General features: G+C 42.6%; 1 protein-coding gene across 1 annotated transcript; it reads left to right on the top strand.

Moving 5' to 3' along the window:
- The first annotated feature begins 4,018 nt into the window (after positions 1 to 4,018).
- LOC115166953 (sodium/potassium/calcium exchanger 5-like) lies at positions 4,019 to 23,133 on the top strand. Its single transcript, XM_029720925.1, has 9 exons — positions 4,019 to 4,465; positions 4,808 to 4,987; positions 5,126 to 5,209; positions 5,449 to 5,552; positions 8,711 to 8,811; positions 9,875 to 10,146; positions 10,594 to 10,800; positions 20,465 to 20,566; positions 22,082 to 23,133. Exons 1-9 carry the CDS (start codon positions 4,306 to 4,308, stop codon positions 22,402 to 22,404), a joined length of 1,533 nt encoding a protein of 510 aa, XP_029576785.1. The 5' UTR covers positions 4,019 to 4,305; the 3' UTR covers positions 22,405 to 23,133.
- Positions 23,134 to 23,905: the final 772 nt, after the last annotated feature.

Raw genomic sequence — 23,905 nt, 5'->3', positions numbered from 1 at the left:
TATTTTTCCAACTTAATTGAGGAAAATAAGAACAATCCGAAATGTATTTTTGATACTGTCGCAAAGCTAACTAAAAAGCAGCATTCGCAAATGGAGGATGGCTTTCACTTCAGCAATAATACATTTATGAACTTCTTTGAGGAAAAGATCATGATCATTAGAAAGCAAATTACGGACTCCTCTTTAAATCTGCGTATTCCTCCAAAGCTCCATTGTCCTGAGTCTGCACAACTCTGCCAGGACCTAGGATCAAGGGAGATACTAAAGTGTTTTAGTACTATATCTCTTGACACAATGATGAAAATAATCATGGCCTCTAAACCCTCAAGCTGCATACTGGACCCTATTCCAACTAAACTACTGAAAGAGCTGCTTCCTGTGCTCGGCCCTCCTATGTTGAACATAATAAACGGCTCTCTATCCACCGGATGTGTACCAAGCTCACTAAAAGTGGCAGTAATAAAGCCTCTCTTGAAAAAGCCGAATCTTGACCCAGAAATTATAAAAAACTATCGGCCTATATCGAATCTTCCATTCCTCTCAAAAAAAATTGAAAAGACTGTTGCGCAGCAACTCACTGTCTTCCTGAAGACAAACAATGTATACGAAACGCTTCAGTCTGGTTTTAGACCCCATCATAGCACTGAGACTGCACTTGTGAAGGTGGTAAATGACCTTTTAATGACGTCAGACCGAGGCTCTGCATCTGTCCTCGTGCTCCTAGATCTTAGTGCTGCTTTTGATACCATCGACCACCACATTCTTTTGGAGAGATTGGAAACCCAAATTGGTCTACATGGACAAGTTCTGGCCTGGTTTGTCTCTGTGAATGGTTTGTCCTCTGACAAATCAATTGTAAATTTCGGTGTTCCTCAAGGTTCCGTTTTAGGACCACTATTGTTTTCACTATATATTTTACCTCTTGGGGATGTCATTCGAAAACATAATGTTAAATTTCACTGCTATGCGGATGACACACAGCTGTACATTTCAATGAAACATGGTGAAGCCCCAAAACTGCCCTCGCTAGAAGCCTGTGTTCCAGACATAAAGAAGTGGATGGCTGCAAACTTTCTACTTTTAAACTCGGACAAAACAGAGATGCTTGTTCTAGGTCCCAAGAAACAAAGAGATCTTCTGTTGAATCTGACAATTCATCTGGATGGTTGTACAGTCGTCTCAAATAAAACTGTGAAGGACCTCGGCGTTACTCTGGACCCTGATCTCTCTTTTGAAGAACATATCAAGACTGTTTCAAGGACAGCTTTTTTCCATCTACGTAACATTGCTTTTGTTACTTCTAGGCTGGACTACTGCAATGCTCTACTTTCCGGCTACCCGGATAAAGCACTAAACAAACTTCAGTTAGTGCTAAATACGGCTGCTAGAATCCTGACTAGAACCAAAAAATGTGATCATATTACTCCAGTGCTAGCCTCCCTACACTGGCTTCCTGTTAAGGCAAGGGCTGATTTCAAGGTTTTACTGCTAACCTACAAAGCATTACATGGGCTTGCTCCTACCTATCTTTCCGATTTGGTCCTGCCGTACATACCTACACGTACGCTACGGTCACAAGACGCAGGCTTCCTAATTGTCCCTAGAATTTCTAAGCAAACGGCTGGTGGTAGGGCTTTCTCCTATAGAGCTCAATTTTTATGGAATGGTCTGCCTACCCATGTGAGAGACACAGACTCAGTCTCAACCTTTAAGTCTTTACTGAAGACTTATCTCTTCAGTAGGTCCTATGATTAAGTATAGTCTGGCCCAGGAGTGTGAAGGTGAAGGTTCCCCTCTCTCCACTGGGATTCTCTGCCTCTAACCCTGTTACAGGGGCTGAGTCACTGGCTTACTGGTGTTCTTCCATGCCGTCCATGGGAGGGGTGCGTCACTTGAGTGGGTTGAGTCACTGACGTGGTCTTCCTGTCTGGGTTGGCGCCCCCCCTTGGGTGCCATGGTCATTTATGAACATTTTAACATCTTGACCATGTTCTGTTATAATATCCACCCGGCACAGCCAGAAGAGGACTGGCCACCCCTCATAGCCTGGTTCCTCTCTAGGTTTCTTCCTAGGGTTTTGGCCTTTTGAGGGAGTTTTTCCTAGGGAGTTTATCCTAGCCACCGTGCTTCTTTCACATGCATTGCTTGCTGTTTGGGGTTTTAGGCTGGGTTTCTGTACAGCACTTTGAGATATCAGCTGATGTACGAAGGGCTATATAAATCAATTTGATTTGATTTGATTTGACTGTATTACAAAATTGGCCATTTTCATATATTTCCACATATGTCTATATATTTAAATATATGGTGTGGAAATACATTTTGACGATATGCTGTGGTAGCTAGTAAAACATATTGCAAAATATACTTGAGAAATATATGTTACCATGTATTTTAATGAATGGAAAATGTTACTTTTACTTTAGATACTGTAGCTAGGCTACATTAAAATTCAACGCATACAACTACAAAGTTCAGCAGTAAATCGCAATAGCAGGCTGTGGTATACTTTGACAAGTTTGAAATGACAACTGAGAGTTTTCAACCATCTTTATTTTGTTCTCAAATAACTTGGCCCATTGTTGAATAGTGGCATCGGAATCACTGGAAGGTCGCATCTGAAACACAAAATATAATGTGACTTTCACATCTGTATTTGAAATTGATGTCTTTGAACATCAAATGTATACTTACAATGCAGATTCCTTCACCTCCAGTTCACAAGATGAACGTTATCATGTGGATAATGCAGAGACAGAGAGTTAGTGAAACAATTCCACACAAGATGATTAATAAATAAGGGGTAAATGTTCATTGAAGACGTTTTAATTGAATTGGGAACTAGCTAGCTAAATGATACAAAAGACTATTTCCATTGGCTGGGGTCTGTCCATAGGCAGCTAAGACTCAAGACCAGAAGGATCCACTGCAGCAGGGAAAGATATTATTATTTTTTGCCAGAAATAATCTAGTTCTATCAGACACCCAACCCTCACTAATGCTAGCTAAATTAGCTAGCCAACAAGCAACACATAACGTGGCTTGCCAATAACATTTAACAATAGCTTTGGCAATTAAATTATATCTAATACATACATGACATTAACTCTACTGAACTTAATTTTTCATAACAATTCTTACCTTGGTCAGTCACACTGCATGTTGTTGGTAATCTAAAGGAGCTAACGTTAGCTAGCTAGCTAGCTTTGTTAGCAATCTCGATGAAAACCCTTGCATGCAATTGAAGAAATTATCACCCACCAGGTTTAAAACATATTTAATTCAATGTTATGAATGTATAAATCAAATAAAATGCCAATATCCACTAGAAAGCTCTGTGGCGGTGACAACTGCTCTCTTCTTCTGAATAATAAAATAAAAAATTGTAATGGCTGCTGGGGCCAGCCTGGGGTGAGGGCTCGCGAACATTTGAAATTGTGATTGACAGCTCAGAAGAAAAATATATTTTAATACATTTTAAAATATTTGTACAGATATGTTCTACGTTCCAGTGTCTTTTTTAAATAAACACCTAATTTATTTGTACTATGTTTGATAAGTGGCAGGTAGGCTATACCTCAATAGCTGCAGAATGCATTGTCAACTATAACTCAATGATCCATGCAAACTACCACTTTGGGAACCTAATGCTAAGTTACTAGAGGTCAATAGAGACTCAACATTATCATCGGGGTAGAGAAGATTATGAGGTGTGTGTATTTTACACATATATAAAAAATATATATTTACATATATTTAATTTATTTATTTATATATTGTAAGAATACATGATAAAAACATTTCCCTAATATATTTCAATTTTATTGAAATACATTCCAATATATAATTGTTCTGTATGGGAGCCTAGGCCTATATGTGCACCATGAGTGAGGCCTTTCTAATAATATTAAATGACTAAATGTTTATTTCCAGGAAATCTCTTTCCTATCCTGAGACTTTTCTATGGTGGTCGAATCGAATGGGGGGGAGGAGGGAGAGAGTTACAGGAGGCTGGGGTGCCTTCAGCTAGAATAACTTCATCCCGTGATCTCTCTCTCTTTCTCTCTCTCGCTCTCTCTCTCTATCTCTCTCTCTCTGAACACAGGCCTTAAAATATGCTTTTCTCTCCCATGATCTCTCTTCAGCCCTAATAGAGTAGGGTAGTGGTAGTAGTGGTATATGTGAGTTAGGTTAGTTAGTTAGTAAGAGGCTTGTATGTTTACTGGCTTATTAGTGAACTCATGACGCACTGCAGCAGTAGTCAATGAAACTGTATTTTTTTTTACCGCTTTCTATTCTAAAACCATGTATAGAGACGGAGTGCTCCACAAGAAGAACAGAAAAGACTTTATACCTTATTTTCTAGGACTAGTTTTAGTTTTATATTGCACGGTCCATCTTGTGTCTTTCACTGCAGCAGCAGCTCAGGAGGACTCCCATTCCAACAGAGTGCGCCGGGCGCTGGGTGAGTGTTAATATCTCCCCATCAAGCCTGATAATTAATTATATCAAGCCAATAAATGGTGACAATGTTTTCGCAGCTAATGGCGGTGACTAATTGAGAACGAATCCCCATAACGTTCCTATGAAGAATAGACACAATGTTGCCACTGTGGTCACTCTGTAATGTTACAGACATTTATTCAAAAAGTCTAGAATTATGTTATTGTAGACTGTTACTTTCTTTTTTCACTTCAAAGGGTTAATTTTATTTTCTGACTTTCATACCTACATATGTATATTTTTTTACTGAGTTTGTAGTCTGTTACTTTCTGTAACTTAGACAACTCTGTGTGTGTTGTTTCAGAGAATGAGACAGAGTGTATTACAACGCAGTCATCTGAGTTTCCAGAGGGGTTCTTCACACTACAGGAGAGGAAGGATGGAGGACTCCTCATACACTTTATGATCATATTTTACATGCTGCTGGCAGTTGCTATAGTCTGTGACGACTACTTTCTACCTTCTCTAGAACTTATCAGTGACCGTAAGTCACTCTCTCTCTGTCTGTGTGTGTGTGTGTGTGTGTGTGTGTGTGTGTGCGTGCGTGCGTGTGTGCTTGTGTGTGTGTGTGTGAGCGTTTGTCTGTGTGTGAAATGGCAACATCTCTTGGTCTCCTTTCCAGGTCTGGGTCTATCTCAGGACGTAGCAGGAGCCACCTTTATGGCAGCAGGCAGCTCTGCTCCTGAAATGGTCACTGCCTTTCTGGGTACGTAAGGCATCTGAAACATATGCACAACATATAATTACTATGGTTTGCTGAGAATAACTGCAACTCACTACAATCATCATCATCATGTGTTAACAACTGTCTGTGTGTCTGTGTCTGTGTCTGTGTCTGTGTGTGTGTGTGTGTGTGTGTGTGTGTGTGTGTGTGTGTGTGTGTGTGTGTGTGTGTGTGTGTGTGTGTGTGTGTGTGTGTGTGTGTGTGTGTGTTGTCTTACCCAGGTGTGTTTGTGACAAAGGGAGACATTGGTGTGAGCACCATCGTAGGATCAGCTGTCTACAACCTCCTGGGGATCTGTGCTGCTTGTGGACTCCTGACCAAAGTGGTATGTGTACAGTACACACATTATGGGAAGCCTTACCTAACCATAAAGAGCTCAGTGGTATAATAATCATCCACTCCAGCCAGGGGCAGCTTTAGTAGGTTAAGGAGGGGAGATGATTGTGTAAACTGCACAGTGTGTGTGTGTGTGTGTCAGGCAAGTCCTGGCCGTTCTGCCGACCACGTTGAAATCAGGTTCATTTTCGGTTCTGAATGAAAGTTGAAAAGACTCAATTTCTAGACGTCTATGTTTAGGCCATACAGTGGGGGGGGGAAGTATTTGATCCCCTGCTGATTTTGTACGTTTGCCCACTGACAAAGAAAGGATCAGTCTATAATTTTAATGGTAGGTTTATTTGAACAGTGAGAGACAGAATAACAACAAAAATATCCAGAAAAACGCATGTCAGAAATGTTATAAATTGATTTGCATTTTAATGAGAGAATTAAGTATTTGACCCCCTCGCAATCAGAAAGATTTCTGGCTCCCAGGTGTCTTTTATACAGGTAACGAGCTGAGATTAGGAGCACACTCTCAAAGGGAGTGCTCCTAACCGCAGCTTGTTACTTGTAAAAAAGACACCTGTCCACAGAAGCAATCAATCAAGCAAATTCCAAACTCTCCACCATGGCCAAGACCAAAGAGCTCTCCAAGGATGTCAGGGACAAGATTGTAGACCTACACAAGGCTGGAATGGGCTACAAGACCATCGCCAAGCAGCTTGGTGAGAAGGTGACAACATTTGGTGCGATTATTCGCAAATGGAAGAAACAAAAGAACTGTCAATATCCCTCCATGCCCCAGGCCGATCTCACCTCGTGGAGTTGCAATGATCATGAGAACGGTGAGGAATCAGCCCAGAACTACACGGGAGGATCTTGTCAATGATCTCAAGGCAGCTGGGACCATAATAGTCACCAAGAAAACAATTGGCAACACACTACGCCGTGAAGGACTGAAATCCTGCAGCGCCTGCAAGGTCCCCATGCTCAAGAATACATATACATGCCCATCTGAAGTTTGCCAATGAACATCTGAATGACTCAGAGGACAACTGGTGAAAGAATTGTGGTCAGATGAGACCAAAATGGAGCTCTTTGACATCAACTCAACTCGCCATGTTTGGAGGACGAGGAATGCTGCCTATGACCCCAAGAACACCATCTCCATCGTCAAACATGAAGGTGGAAACATTATGCTTTGGGGGTGTTTTTCTGCTAAGGGGACAGGACAACTTCATCGCATCAAAGGGACGATGGACGGGGCCATGTACTGTCAAATCTTGGGTGAGAACCTCCTTCCCTCAGCCAGGGCATTGAAAATGGGTCGTGGATGGGTATTCCAGCATGACAATGATCCAAAACACACGGCCAAGGCAACAAAGGAGTGGCTCAAGAAGAAGCACATTAAGGTCCTGGAGTGGCCTAGCCAGTCTCCAGACCTTAATCCCATAGAAAATCTGTGGAGGGAGCTGAAGGTTCGAGTTGCCAAACGTCAGCCTCGAAACCTTAATGACTTGGAGAAGATCTGCGAAGAGGAGTGGGACAAAATCCCTCCTGAGATGTGTGCAAACTTGGGGGCCAGCTACAAGAAACGTCTGACCTCTGTGATTGCCAACAAGGGTTTTGCCACCAAGTACTAAGTCCTGTTTTGCAGAGGGGTCAAATACTTATTTCCCCCATTAAAATGCAAATCATTTTATAACATTTTTTACATGCGTTTTTCTGGATTTTTTTGTTGTTATTCTGTCTCTCACTTTTCAAATAAACCTACCATTAAAATTATAGACTGATCATTTCTTTGTAAGTGCGCAAACGTACAAAATCAGCAGGGGATCAAATACTTTTTTCCCCCACTGTATCAAGGCTGGTCCATACCAGACCAAATCTGAGCCAAGAATAAACATCTATGATTGGTTAAGATTTGGTCCAGACCGGATGGTCCGGACGAAAGTCCATGGACATGGAAATCAAGGTCAAAAGGCATCCGAAAGGCGTTGGCGTCAGTCCGTGCTTACTGCGGTATAGCCTACAGTGTCGCCTGAAATAAACTGTTCTGAATCCATGTGGTAGGCCCACCGATAGTAAATGCAGAAGTATTTTCTTTTTCGCTATGATCAGCTCATCAAAAATGTATGGATACAAACTTGAAACCACTGATAATGAGAGTTTGGCCTACGGATGAATCTCCTGGACAGCAGGTGTGAGTAAACTGATTGTCCAGACCATATTGTCCATTTTACTTTGACCTGTCCTGTTTTTAGGATATGTTGTTTGTTAACATGTCAGTGCAATTTTTATTTGAATGGGCGCCATTTAGGTTAAACTATTTGATTGGAGCAACCTGCATAGTGTAAGAAGTTTCTGTCTATTTACATTGTCATACATTTTATCTGCAGCCTGTAAGCTACAGGCAGGTAGCCAAGTAGTTAGTGTTGGGCCAGTAACCAAAAGGTTGCTGGATCGAATCCCTGAGCTGACAAGGTAAAAATCTGTTGTTCTGCCCCTGAGCAAGGCAGTTAACCCACTGTTCCCCGGGCGCCGAAGACGTGGATGTTGATTAAGGCAGCCCTCTGCACCTCTCTGATTCAGAAGGGTTTTGTTAAATGCGGAAGACACATTTCAGTTGAATACATTCAGTTGGACAACTGACTAGGTATCCCCCTTTCCCTTACAGAAAAGGCCACATATTCTTTCTACCATATCCTATGTGTGCTAAATGATTTGTCTGACAGAATGTTAGTAGATCGCTCCAGCAATGCATCTCTCCATCAGCACCCTGCAGAGGCACGCTGGCAATGGACAAGATAAATATTCTGCGTCCCTGCCTTTAACAAAGTAAACACTGTTTATCACAGCATCACGGCATCAGTGCTGACCTAAAAAGCCCATATTCAACTGGTTGAGAGAAATTGACATTGTTTTTGGGCAGAATTATGTGAGGTTTAATGTGTTGCTGGAGGTGCATCTAGTCAATCTGCCGCCATAGGCAGTCGCCTAATGAGCAGGCGGGCCCTGTGTGTGTGTGTTGGTGTGTGTGTGTTGGTGTGTGTGTATGTGTGTGTGTGTGTGTGTGTGTGTGTGTGTGTGTGTGTGTGTGTGTGTGTGTGTGTGTGTGTGTGTGTGTACTATAAGCTGTAAACAGTGTGTTTTCTGTCCTAGGTGGGTCGTCTGACCTGTTGGCCTCTGTTCAGGGACTGTCTAGCTTACGCCATCTCTATCTCTGCTGTTATAGCCATCATTTCAGACAACAAAGTCTACTGGTAAGTGTGTGTGTGTGTGTGTGTGTGTGTGTGTGTGTGTGTGTGTGTGTGTGTGTGTGTGTGTGTGTGTGTGTGTTCGGAGCTAGGGTTAGTTTCAGGGTTAGGGTTAGGAGCTAGGATTAAGGTTAAGGTTAGGTTTTGGTGTGTGTGTGTGTGTGTGTGTGTGTGTGTGTGTGTGTGTGTGTGTGTGTGTGTGTGTGTGTGTGTGTGTGTGTGTGTGTGTGTGTGTGTGTGTGTGTGTGGACATGTTTAACTATACTTATGGGGACCAGAAGTCTCCACAAGAATTGTAAACAAACAAACATTTGACAAACTGGGGGACATTTTGTTGGTCCCCACAAGGTCAAATGCTATTTCTAGGAGGTTTAGAGTTAAGGTTAGAATTAGTGTTAGGTTTAGGTTTAGTGTTAGGGTTAAGGTTAGGTTTTCGGGTTAAGGTTATGGTTTGGGTGTGTGTGTGTGTGTGTGTGTGTGTGTGTGTGTGTGTGTGTGTGTGTGTGTGTGTGTGTGTGTGTGTGTGTGTGTGTGTGTGTGTGTGTGTGTGTGTGAAGTGTAGGTGAGGTGTAGCTAGTGCCTTCTGTGTGTGTAGGGAGTGCCTTCTGTGTGTTTGCAACAGTATAACTTTTCCAGGACAGCGGAAGTTTTACATGTCATTGAGAATTTATTGTCTTTTACAATAAAGTTAAAGTGCCCTGTGTGTACTGGTAAGTATCTGTGTTCAACTCCACTTCCTCAATCTCAGCATGCAGTAACACTTTATAGCCCAGCGGTGTGATACTAATCATCAACAATCCTCCTGGGTACACAACCCTCCTATTTTATTACTGCCGGTTACAGAGCCATAAACCAATCTGATCTAATATACATGTACAAGTGATTGTATTAGTTTTTATTAGCATTTAACTCTCCTCTTCCCTCCTCTCTTCTCCTTTCCTCAAATCTCCTCCTCTCCCCTCCCCTCCCCTCTCCTCTCCTCTCCTCTCCTTCCCTCCCCACCCCTCTCCTCCCATTCCCCCCCATCCCCTCTCCTCCCCTCCCGTCTCCTCTCCTCCCCTCTCCCCAGGTATGATGCAGCCTGTCTGTTGCTGGTCTATGGGGTGTACATCGTAGTGTTGTGTTTTGACCTGAGGATCAGTGAGTGTGTTCTGAGCAGGTTCAGCCCCTGCTGTACTTGCCTGGGGAAAGGTTCCGGGGATCACAGGGAGACACAGCCATTGGTCCACACCACTCTGAGGGTCCACAGACGTTCTAGAAGCGACAGCGGAATCTTCCAGGATGATTCAGGATACTCACACATTTCCCTCAGTCTGCACGGCCTGAATGAGATACCAGAGGGTAGCTGACTCTATCTGTCACACACACACACACACCGCTTCTGCTATATGACACATTGATGCCATGCAGACTGGGGGGGGGGGGGTTGCGGAGGCAGAGAACAAATTGCAACATTTTTCCTGCCAAGCAACAACAACACAGCAAGAGGTGCCGCTAATCAAAACACAGATCTGAGAATCATACACACATATTTTCTCTTGAATGCTTTCTCTGGCTTCTACATAAAATGTCCCAATTTGTGTGAGAACTTATTCAAGTAAATCACACCTGTGTGTTTCATATGAGAACAGGGATTGACACCCCTTGTGTTTTCTTTCTCTCTCTCTCTCTGTGTGTGTGTGTGTGTGTGTGTGTGTGTGTGTGTGTGTGTGTGTGTGTGTGTGTGTGTGTGTGTGTGTGTGTGTGTGTGTGTGTGTGTGTGTGTGTGTGTGTGTGTGTGTGTTCCAGACCACAAGAGTGTGTTCTCGATGCCAGAGAACGACCTGAAGCGAATCCTGTGGGTGCTGTCCCTCCCGGCCATCGTGATTCTCTACCTGACGATTCCAGACTGCAGGAGACGGTTCTGGAAAAAATGGTTCATGTTCACCTTCTTTATGTCCGCTGTCTGGATCTCAGCCTTCACATACGTACTGGTCTGGATGGTCACTATCGTAGGTAAATATATATGTGTATATATACACTACCGTTCAAAAGTTTGGGGTCACTTAGAAATGTCCTTGTTTTTGAAAGAAAAGCACATTTTTGGTCCATTAAAATAACATCAAATTGATCAGAAATACAGTGTAGACATGTTAAGGTTGTAAATGACTATTGTAGCTGGAAACGGCAGATTTTATATACATTGGCGTACAGAGGCCCATTACCAACAACCATCACTACTGTGATCCAATGGCACGTTGTGTTAGCTAATCCAAGTTTATAATTTTAAAAGGTATAATTGATCATTAGAAAACCCTTTTGCAATTATGTTAGCACAGCTGAAAACTGGCCTTAAGACTAGTTGAGTATCTGGAGCATCAGCATTTGTGGGTTCGATTACAGGCTCAAAATGGCCAGAAACAAAGAACTTTCTTCTGAAACTCGTCAGTCTATTCTTGTTCTGAGAAATGAAGGCTATTCCATGCGAGAAATTGCCAATAAACTAAAGATCTCGTACAACGCTGTGTACTACTCCCGTCACAGAACAGTGCAAACTGGCTCTAAGTTCCTCTGTCCAGTGTCTGTGTTCTTTTGCCCATCTTAATCTTTTCTTTTTATTGGCCAGTCTGATATATAGCTTTTTCTTTGCAACTCTGCCTAGAAGGCCAGCATCCCGGAGTCACTATTCACTGTTAACATTGAGACTGATGTTGTGTCGTACTATTTAATGAAGCTGCCATTTTGTTATGTTACAGCCTTATTCTAAAATGTATCACATTTTTGTTTAATCCTCAGCAATCTACACACAATACCCCATAATGACAAAGCTAAAACAGTTGTTTTTTTTGCAAATTTATAAAAAATAAAAACAGAAATACCTTATTGACATAGGTATTCAGAACCTTTGCTATAAGACTCAAAATTGAGCTCAGGTGCATCCTGTTTCCATTGATCACAGTGGTAAATTCAATTGATTGGACATGATTTGGAAAGGCAAACACCTGTCTATATAAGGTCCCACAGTTGACAGTGCATGTCAGAGCAAAAACCAAGCCATGAGGTCAAAGGAATTGTGTCCAGGCACAGATCTGGGGAAGGGTACCAAAAAATGTCTGCAGCATTGAAGGTCCTCAAGAACACAGTGGCCTCCATCATTCTTAAATGGAAGAAGTTTGGAACCATCAAGACTTCCTAGAGCTGGCTGCCTGGCCAAAATGAGCAATCGGGGAGAAGGGCCTTGGTCTGTGAGGTGCTCTAGAGTTCCTCTGTGAAGATGGGAGAACCTTCCAGAAGGACAACCATCTCTGCAGCACTCCACCAATCAGGCCTTTATGCTAGAGTGGCCAGACGGAAGCCACTCCTCAGTAAAAGGCTCATGACAGCCCGCTTGGAGTTTGCCAAAAGGGACCTAAAGACTCTCAGACCATGAGAAACAAGATTCTGTGCTCTGATGAAACCAAGATTGAACTCTTTGGCCTGAAGGCCAAGTGTCACGTCTGGAGGAAACTTGGCACCATCCCTACAGGGAAGCATGGTGGTGGCAACATCATGCTGTGGGGGTGTTTTTCAGCGGCAGGGACTGGGAGACTAGTCAGGAGTGAGGCAAAGATAAATGGAGCAAAGTACAGAGAGGTCCTTGATGAAAACCTGCTCCAGAGCGCTCAGGACCTCAGACTAGGGCGAAGGTTCACCTTCTAACAGGACAATGACCCTAAGCACACAGCCAAGACAACGCAGGAGTGACTTCGGGACAAGTCTCTGAATGTCCTTGAGTGGCCTTGCCAGAGCCTGGACTTGAACCTGATCGAACATCTCTGGAGAGACCTGAAAATAGCTGTGCAGCAACGCTCCCTGCCCAACCTGGCAGAGCTTGAGAGGATCTGCAGAGAAGAATGGGAGAAACTCCCCAAATACAGGTGTGCCAAGCTTGTAGCATCATACCCAAGAAGACTCAAGGCTGTAATCGCTTCCAAAGGTGCTTCAACAAAGTACTGAGGAAAGGGTCTGAATACTTATGTGAATATGATATTTACATTTTTTTTAAATTATAAATTAGCAAAAATGTCTAAAAACCTGTTTTTGCTTTGTCATTATGGGGTATTGTGTGTAGATTGAGGAGGGGGAAAAACGATTCAATACATTTTTGAATAATGCTGTATGTAACCTAACAAAATGTTGAAAAGGTTAAGGGGTCTGAAAACTTTCCCAAGGCACTATCTATATATATATACACACACTGGTCTGGAGGGTCACTATCGTAAGTAAATATATCCTTATTGGTCTGGATGGTCACTAGGTAAGTCAGGCTCCTCTACATCAGTGTTACCATTGTCTGACGTCAGATAGAGTGACGATTCCCTCTACATTGTCTGGTTAAGGGATGAGCTTTGCGTAGGAGTGACGCCACCTGTCGGAAAACAATGTCATTTTTATCAATGCTTTTCACAATATATCCTCAATACACAATACATCATTCCTCAATATATTGCCTTAGGCCCTGTGTACACTCAGGTTGTACAACTGATGTACAGTACATTTGACACAATGTTTGTGTTGTCTGAACCGTTCTTGTGTCTCCACAACAATTGTGTAATTATTTCTGTGCAAATGTGTTGTACCTTAGTGGTATAACTTGTGTGTGTATGAGGTCTAAGTGCCTGCTTCCAGACTGCAGGTGTTATTGAGCAAAACATTTGCAGGTTTTACATGAAAAGAAGGAATCACATTAGTTTAAACCCTTTTCATGTGACTCAATCAGAGAGTTAAGGAAGTCCAAACGAGGAGGTTTAGAAAGTGTATGAGAACATGTCAGATGTTATAGTTGAGTCACATGCTGATTCCTGGGATTCCAGAGCAGAGCTGGGTCCTACAGGCTTAGTGGAGCTCCAATGGTCCGGTGGCCAGACACTAGCCAAGCCAGCACCAGGATTACACACATACACACACACACACACATGGATACACACACACACGCATGGATACACACACATACACACACACACGCATGGATACACACACACACACACACGCATGGATACACACACACACACACACGCATGGATACACACACACACGCATGGATACACACACACGCATGGATACACACACATACACACACACACGCATGGATACACACACATACACACACACACGCATGGATACACACACATGTGAACACATGCACACATGCAGATGCATGCAAATGAAGGCACACAAACGCAGGTACACTTAAACACATTAAACACAGACACAGACATAGACAGACGCACGTACACACACAACATGCACACATCCACAACGCGTGCACACACACACACACACACACACACACACACAGCAGTCGGATTACCGCCTGCTTCACCTCACACACTGCATGGCTGCCAGAAGACGTCATGTGAGCTTCGGGTGGGAGTAGCCTCTAGGCACAGATCTAGGATCAGCTATCCCCAAGCTTTACCATTACAGAGAAAACACAAAGAACTGACCTTACATCATGTTGTCATGTGACGTTGGTAGACATGAGAGTATAATGGGATTATTATGTTTTAACCTTCAGAACAGCTCACATGAGACAGAGAGAGAGAGAGAGAGAGAGAGAGAGAGAGAGAGAGATGGGGGAGAGAAAAAGAAGAGAGAGGGATGGGGAGAGAGAGGCAGAGCAAAAGAGACGGCCTTATGGGGAAGAGAGAGAGAGGGAGCGATAAAGAGAAACCAAGAAAGGGAGGGGGGATAGCAGAGAGAAAATAAAGAGTTCATCAATGGGGGCATTTGTGTGTATTTCCCTGTGGTGTTTCTCTGTCGTCTGAACTTTGTAATGTGACCAGTAAGACTTGGGATTTGTGAGGAGGTACAGGGGGGAAAGATGAAAGAAGGGATGGAGGGAGGGATGAGAGAGTGATAGGCTCCCGAGTGGCGCAGCGGTCTGCATCTCAGTGCTAGAGGCGTCACTACAGACCCTGGTTTGATTCCAAGCTGTATTACAACCGGCCGTGATTGGGAGTCCCATAGGGCGGTACACAATTGGCCCAGCGTTGTCTGGGTTAGGGTTTGGACGGGGTAGGCCGTCATTACAAATAAGAATTTGTTATTGACTGACTTTCCTAGTTAAATAAAGGTTAAATAAAATAAAATGGGGAAGGGACTCCTTTAAAGTAGTGTTTCTAAACCATTTTGCACTGTTGTCCACCTGAAGCCTTTCTTATTGTGTTTCCTGTGTTATCTCTACCTGTATCCTGTGTGTTATATATCTACCTGTATCCTGTGTGTTTCATCTACCTGTATCCTGTGTGTTATATCTACCTGTATCCTGTGTGTTATATCTACCTGTATCCTGTGTGTTATATATACCTGTATCCTGTGTGTTATATCTACCTGTATCCTGTGTGTTATATATACCTGTATCCTGTGTGTTATATCTAACTGCATCCTGTGTGTTATACCTACCTGTATCCTGTGTGTTATACCTACCTGTATCCTGTGTGTTATATCTACCTGTATCCTGTGTGTTATATATACCTGTATCCTGTGTGTTATATCTACCTGTATCCTGTGTGTTGTCTCTACCTGTATCCTGTGTGTTATATCTACCTGTATCCTGTGTGTTATATCTACCTGTATCCTGTGTGTTATATATACCTGTATCCTGTGTGTTATATCTACCTGTATCCTGTGTGTTATATATACCTGTATCCTGTGTTATCTCTACCTGTATCCTGTGTGTTATATATACCTGTATCCTGTGTGTTATATATACCAGTATCCTGTGTGTTATATATACCTGTATCCTGTGTGTTATCTCTACCTGTATCCTGTGTGTTATATCTACCTGTATCCTGTGTGTTATACCTACCTGTATCCTGTGTGTTATATCTACCTGTATCCTGTGTGTTATATATACCAGTATCCTGTGTGTTATATATACCTGTATCCTGTGTGTTATATATACCTGTATCCTGTGTGTTGTCTCTACCTGTATCCTGTGTGTTATATCTACCTGTATCCTGTGTGTTATACCTACCTGTATCCTGTGTGTTGTCTCTACCTGTATCCTGTGTGTTATATCCACCTGTATCCTGTGTGTTATACCTACCTGAATCATGTGTGTTATATATACCTGTATCCTGTGTGTTATATCTACCTGTATCCTGTGTGTTATATCTACCTGTATCCTGTGTGTTATATATACCTGTAGCCTGTGTGTTATATATACCTGTATCCTGTGTGTTATATATACCTGTATCCTGTGTGTTGTCTCTACCTGTATCCTGTGTGTTATATCTACCTGTATCCTGTGTGTTATACCTACCTGTATCCTGTGTGTTATATCTACCTGTATCCTGTGTGTTATATATACCTGTATCCTGTGTGTTATATCTACCTGTATCCTGTGTGTTTTATATACCTGTATCCTGTGTGTTCTATCTACCTGTATCCTGTGTGTTATACCTACCTGTATCCTGTGTGTTATACCTACCTGTATCATGTGTGTTATATATACCTGTATCCTGTGTGTTATACCTACCTGTATCCTGTGTGTTATATATACCTGTATCCTGTGTGTTATATATACCTGTATCCTGTGTGTTATATATACCTGTATCCTGTGTGTTGTCTCTACCTGTATCCTGTGTGTTATATCTACCTGTATCCTGTGTGTTATACCTACCTGTATCCTGTGTGTTGTCTCTACCTGTATCCTGTGTGTTATATCTACCTGTATCCTGTGTGTTATACCTACCTGTATCATGTGTGTTATATATACCTGTATCCTGTGTGTTATATCTACCTGTATCCTGTGTGTTATATCTACCTGTATCCTGTGTGTTATATATACCTGTATCCTGTGTGTTATATATACCTGTATCCTGTGTGTTGTCTCTACCTGTATCCTGTGTGTTATATCTACCTGTATCCTGTGTGTTATACCTACCTGTATCCTGTGTGTTATATCTACCTGTATCCTGTGTGTTATATATACCTGTATCCTGTGTGTTATATCTACCTGTATCCTGTGTGTTTTATATACCTGTATCCTGTGTGTTCTATCTACCTGTATCCTGTGTGTTATACCTACCTGTATCCTGTGTGTTATACCTACCTGTATCATGTGTGTTATATATACCTGTATCCTGTGTGTTATATCTACCTGTATCCTGTGTGTTATATATACCTGTATCCTGTGTGTTATATCTACCTGTATCCTGTGTGTTATATCTACCTGTATCCTGTGTGTTATATATACCTGTAGCCTGTGTGTTATACCTACCTGTATCCTGTGTGTTATATATACCTGTATCCTGTGTGTTATATATACCTGTATCCTGTGTGTTATATACCTGTATCCTGTGTGTTGTCTCTACCTGTATCCTGTGTGTTATATCTACCTGTATCCTGTGTGTTATACCTACCTGTATCCTGTGTGTTGTCTCTACCTGTATCCTGTGTGTTATATCTACCTGTATCCTGTGTGTTATACCTACCTGTATCATGTGTGTTATATATACCTGTATCCTGTGTGTTATATCTACCTGTATCCTGTGTGTTATATCTACCTGTATCCTGTGTGTTATATATACCTGTAGCCTGTGTGTTATATATACCTGTATCCTGTGTGTTATATATACCTGTATCCTGTGTGTTCTATCTACCTGTATCCTGTGTGTTATACCTACCTGTATCCTGTGTGTTATATCTACCTGTATCCTGTGTGTTATATATACCTGTATCCTGTGTGTTATATATACCTGTATCCTGTGTGTTATATCTACCTGTATCCTGTGTGTTATATATACCTGTATCCTGTGTGTTATATATACCTGTATCCTGTGTGTTATACCTACCTGTAACCTGTGTGTTATATCTACCTGTATCCTGTGTGTTTTATCTACCTGTATCCTGTGTGTTATATCTACCTGTATCCTGTGTGTTCTATCTACCTGTATCCTGTGTGTTATATATACCAGTATCCTGTGTGTTATATCTAACTGCATCCTGTGTGTTATACCTACCTGTATCATGTGTGTTATATCTACCTGTATCCTGTGTGTTATATATACCTGTATCCTGTGTGTTATATATACCTGTATCCTGTGTGTTATATATACCTGTATCCTGTGTGTTATATATACCTGTATCCTGTGTGTTATATCTACCTGTATCCTGTGTGTTGTCTCTACCTGTATCCTGTGTGTTATATCTACCTGTATCCTGTGTGTTATACCTACCTGTATCCTGTGTGTTATATCTAACTGCATCCTGTGTGTTATACCTACCTGTATCCTGTGTGTTATATCTACCTGTATCCTGTGTGTTATATCTACCTGTATCCTGTGTGTTATATATACCTGTAGCCTGTGTGTTATATATACCTGTATCCTGTGTGTTATATATACCTGTATCCTGTGTGTTATATATACCTGTATCCTGTGTGTTGTCTCTACCTGTATCCTGTGTGTTATATCTACCTGTATCCTGTGTGTTATACCTACCTGTATCCTGTGTGTTATATCTAACTGCATCCTGTGTGTTATACCTACCTGTATCCTGTGTGTTATATCTACCTGTATCCTGTGTGTTATACCTACCTGTATCATGTGTGTTATATATACCTGTATCCTGTGTGTTATATCTACCTGTATCCTGTGTGTTATATCTACCTGTATCCTGTGTGTTATATATACCTGTAACCTGTGTGTTATATATACCTGTATCCTGTGTGTTATATATACCTGTATCCTGTGTGTTCTATCTACCTGTATCCTGTGTGTTATACCTACCTGTATCCTGTGTGTTATATCTACCTGTATCCTGTGTGTTATATATACCTGTATCCTGTGTGTTATATATACCTGTATCCTGTGTGTTATATCTACCTGTAACCTGTGTGTTATATCTACCTGTATCCTGTGTGTTATACCTACCTGTATCCTGTGTGTTATACCTACCTGTATCCTGTGTGTTATATCTACCTGTATCCTGTGTGTTTTATATACCTGTATCCTGTGTGTTATATCTACCTGTATCCTGTGTGTTTTATATACCTGTATCCTGTGTGTTATATCTACCTGTATCCTGTGTGTTCTATATACCTGTATCCTGTGTGTTATATCTACCTGTATCCTGTGTGTTCTATCTACCTGTATCCTGTGTGTTATATATACCTGTATCCTGTGTGTTATATATACCTGTATCCTGTGTGTTTTATCTACCTGTATCCTGTGTGTTATATCTACCTGTATCCTGTGTGTTCTATCTACCTGTATCCTGTGTGTTATATATACCTGTATCCTGTGTGTTTTATCTACCTGTATCCTGTGTGTTATATCTAACTGCATCCTGTGTGTTATACCTACCTGTATCCTGTGTGTTATATCTACCTGTATCCTGTGTGTTATATATACCTGTATCCTGTGTGTTATATATACCTGTATCCTGTGTGTTATATCTACCTGTATCCTGTGTGTTATATATACCTGTATCCTGTGTGTTATATATACCTGTATCCTGTGTGTTATATCTACCTGTATCCTGTGTGTTATATATACCTGTATCCTGTGTGTTATACCTACCTGTATCCTGTGTGTTATATCTAACTTCATCCTGTGTGCTATACCTACCTGTATCCTGTGTGTTATATCTACCTGTATCCTGTGTGTTATATCTACCTGTATCCTGTGTGTTATATATACCTGTATCCTGTGTGTTCTATCTACCTGTATCCTGTGTGTTATATCTACCTGTATCCTGTGTGTTATATCTACCTGTATCCTGTGTGTTATATATACCTGTAGCCTGTGTGTTATATATACCTGTATCCTGTGTGTTATATCTACCTGTGCTCTCTATGTTAGGATAGACCCTGGGTGTCCCAGATACAGTGATGGGCCTGACTGTGATGTATGACATATCTGACCCTGTGTTGTATCTGACCCAGTGTTGTGTTCTATCTGACCCAGTGTTGTGTTCTATCTGACCCAGTGTTGCGTTCTATCTGACCCAGTGTTGTGTTCTATCTGACCCAGTGTTGTGTTCTATCTGACCCAGTGTTGTGTTCTATCTGACCCAGTGTTGCGTTCTATCTGACCCAGTGTTGTGTTCTATCTGACCCAGTGTTGTGTTCTATCTGACCCAGTGTTGCGTTCTATCTGACCCAGTGGTGCGTTCTATCTGACCCTGTGTTGTATTGTATCTGACCCTGTGTTGTGTTCTATCTGACTGTGTTGTGTTCTATCTGACCCAGTTCTGTGTTCTATCTGACCCTGTGTTGTGTTCTATCTGACCCTGTGTTGTGTTCTATCTGACCCTGTTTTGTGTTCTATCTGACCCTGTGTTGGGCTCTATCTGACCCTGTGTTGGGCTCTATCTGACCCTGTGTTGGGCTCTATCTGACCCTGTGTTGGGCTTTATCTGACCCTGTGTTGTGTTGTATCTGACCCAGTGTTGTGTTGTATCTGACCCAGTGTTGTGTTCTATCTGACCCTGTGTTGTGTTGTATCTGACCCAGTGTTGTGTTGTATCTGACCCAGTGTTGTGTTGTATCTGACCCTGTGTTGTGTTGTATCTGACCCTGTGTTATGTCTGAGACGTAACAGGAGAGACTCTGGGTATCCCAGACACAGTGATGGGCCTGACTCTATGTCCTGTGTATCTGACTGTGTGTTCTCTGTGTTGTATGTAACAGGAGAGACTCTGGGTATCCCAGACACAGTGATGGGCCTGACTCTGTTAGCTGCAGGGACCAGTATACCAGACACAGTGGCTAGTGTCATGGTCGCTAGAGAAGGTAACTACTACTGTAGCTCCATTTCTGATCCTTTCTGACCTTTAGTCCCCCTGAGATACATCTCTTTTCCAGGACAGTAGATACATAGAGACATATTACTTCAGAGCGAAATAGAGCCCACAGCTGCAACTTATTCCACTTGATGTCTCCCTTATCATAATCGTTCAAGTCATACTTAAGTCCCATCTCTCTCTTACACTATATACACAAAAGTATGTGGACACCCCGTTGCTGACAGGTGTATAAAATCGAGCACACTGCCATGCAATCTCCATAGACAAACACTGGCAGTAGAATGGCCCGTACTAAAGATCTTAATGACTTTCAACATGGCACCGTCATAGGATGCCACCTTTCCAAAAAGTCAGTTTGTCAAATTTATGCCCTGTTAGAGCTGCCCTGGTCAACTGTAAGTGCTGTTATTGTGAAGTGGAATGTCTATGAGCAAAAACGGCTCAGTCACGATGTGGTGGGCCACAGAAGCTCACAGAACTGGACCGCCGAGTGCTGAAGTGCCTAGTAAAAATTGTTTGTCCTCGGTTGCAACACTCACTACCTAGTTCCAAACTGCCTCTGGAAGCAACGTCAGCACAGGAACTGTTCGTCGGGAGCTTCATGAAATGGGTTTCCATGGCCGAGCAGCTGCACACAAGCCTAAGATTACCATGCGTAATGCGAAGCGTTGGCTGGAGTGGTGTAAAGCTCGCCACAATTGGACTCTGGAGCAGTGGAAACGCGTTCTCTGGAGTGATTAATTACGCTTCACCAGCTGGCAGTCCGACGGACAAATCTGGGTTTGGCGGATACCAGGAGAACGCTACCTGGCAGAATGCATAGTGCCAACTGTAAAGTTTGGTGGAGGAGGAATAATGGTCTGGGCTGTTTTTCATGGTTTGGGCTAGGCCCCTTAGTTCCAGAGAAAGGAAATCGTAACGCTACATCATACAATGACATTCTAGACAATTCTGTGCTTCCAACTTTGTGGCAACAGTTTGTGGAAGGCACTTTCCTGTTTCATCATGACAATGGCCCATGCACAAAGCGAGGTCCATACAGAAATGGTTGGTCAAGATCAGTGTGGAAGAACCTGACTGGCCTGCACAGAGCCCTGACCTCAACCCAATAGAACACCTTTGGGATGAATGGGAATGCCGACTGCGAGCCAAGCCTAATTGCCCAACATCAGTGTCCAACCTCATTAATGCTCATTGTTGAATGGAAGCAAGTCCTTGCAGCAATGTTCCAACATCTAGTGGAAAGCCTTCCCAGAAGAGTGGAGGCTGTTATAGCAGCAAAGGGGGGACCAACTCCATATTAATGCCTGACGAGCAGGTGTCCAAATACTTTTGGTCATGTAGTGTAGGTAAAACAGACATGTACAACATAGTGTTATGTCATTTTACTTGTCCCCTCTCTCCTCCCTTCGCTCCTCCGCTCTCTCCTCCCCTCTCTCTCCTCCTCTCTCCTCCCCCTGCTCCTCCTCTCTCTCCTCCCCTATCTCTTGCTCTGTTCCAGGTAAAGCCGACATGGCCATGTCCAACATCGTGGGTTCTAATGTGTTTGACATGCTGTGTCTGGGTCTTCCCTGGTTCATTAAGACAGTGTTTGTGGACACGGTCAACCCTGTGGAGGTCAACAGCACCGGTCTGGTTTTCATCTCCGCCACCCTCCTCCTCTCCATCGTCTTTCTCTTCGTGGCGGTCCATATAAACGGCTGGAAGCTGGACTGGAAGCTGGGGATCGTCTCTCTGTTCTGCTATGTTGTTTTTGCCACTCTGGCCATCCTCTACGAACTGGGCATCATAGGGAACAACCCTGTCAGACTGTGCGGCGACTGATACACTGATAAACACACAAAGACGTACAATAACACACACAGCGCTGCTGCAGGCCGCACTCATCAGACTGTGTTGTTGTTGAGTGCCAGAGATGGAGTCCACACCGCAGCCCTCCCCAGAACCAGACCACCCAGAACCAACCTCTTGACACTCAGACCATTTATACAGAACCCAGATAAAGGGCCCAGATTCAGAGTCTCAGAGTTAGAGTACTGATATAGGATCAGATTCAGAGTCTCAGAGTTAGAGTACTAATATAGGATCAGGTCCACCTTGTCCATGTCCTCTTATTCATTATGATATAAATCAGTGGTATTGGAAGTCGGGTCACGACCCCACTAGCAGTTGGGTTTGTGGACAGATTAGGAGTGTTGGATCACCAAATTCAAATACATTTTTAAAAGATAAAGGCTACATCTCAAATGACACCTTTCCCCAACTTAGGTCTCTGGCCAAAAGAAGTGCACTTAAATATATGTAGGGCAGGGGTATTCAACTCTTACCCTATGAGGTCTGGAGCCTGCTGGTTTTCTGTTCTACCTATTAATTGCAGCCATGCCTAAATCAGTTCCTGATTAGAAAAAATGCAGTGGATCTGGCTTCAATGTCCAGAGTTGAGTTTGAGATGCAGCCCCATGCAGACTCCATACTACCTGTGAGAATGACCCAGCAACAATGCCTTTCACCTCTGACCTCTAACTCAGGAAATAAAGCTGCTTTTTAATATTCTACTGGACTCCTCTGACCTTATCTTGTCATTACCAGAGAGGAAGAGGCAAAGTGAGAGGAATAACTGTCACCAGTAGGTGGCATTTACAGCATTTTTTTCACACAAGCCTAGTTTTTGTATGGAGGTCAATGATTGTCATATTTGGTCAACCAAAAAATGGAATGGCCTTCTTGCTACATGAGGTTAATTTGATCAAATAGTAGTTTCGCAATGCTTAGGTTATGAGTGTACTGACATAAGTAGGACACATGACTTCCCAGCAACTTTGTACAGGAGTTGTGCCTGTTCACACGTGTTTCTGCCCTCTCAATGGCTAGAATGGTCCCACCTGAGCTTGCCTCCTCCCGACTGCATTCCATTTTTAAAGACATCTTTCATTGTTAGAGCAGCCACTAGTCTGGTCAATATAATGGATAACATGTCATTACTCAATGCTGGTGAACGAGGAAGGGAAAGAGGAAGGTGAATGAGGGAGGGAAGGGGGCATTGTCCATGCAGAACAGATAAGCGTTTACAAGCAGCCTGTGTTGCTCAACAGTAAGGACAGTGAGGACAGGCTCGTAATGAGAAGAAACCCAAAAGTTTCCACTGGTCTTGACTGTCAGGACAGAGACGGAGCCCGAAACTGTTTAAGATAAAGACGAAGGCAATAAAGTATCCATTCAGTTGTCCACTTCTCATGAACACCATTTCAGTTGGTGCCCAGTTCCAGCTCGCAGAGCTGGTTTAAGACTCCCACAGTATATACTAACCAAAGACCCTATTACATTA

This window comes from Salmo trutta, chromosome 29 (assembly GCF_901001165.1).
Source record: "Salmo trutta chromosome 29, fSalTru1.1, whole genome shotgun sequence".
In the NCBI taxonomy this organism is placed as follows: domain Eukaryota; kingdom Metazoa; phylum Chordata; class Actinopteri; order Salmoniformes; family Salmonidae; genus Salmo; species Salmo trutta.
The sequence above is the reverse complement of the archived record's forward strand: the minus strand, read 5'-3'. Positions and strand labels throughout refer to the sequence as shown.

Bases quoted from the DNA above. Each gene is read 5' to 3' on its own strand.
- LOC115166953 (XM_029720925.1), top strand. From the start codon at position 4,306: ATGTATAGAGACGGAGTGCTCCACAAGAAGAACAGAAAAGACTTTATA. The intron at 5,210-5,448 runs GTACGTAAGGCA...TGTCTTACCCAG, and splicing joins AATGGTCACTGCCTTTCTGG to GTGTGTTTGTGACAAAGGGA. The intron at 20,567-22,081 runs GTAACTACTACT...GCTCTGTTCCAG, and splicing joins TGTCATGGTCGCTAGAGAAG to GTAAAGCCGACATGGCCATG.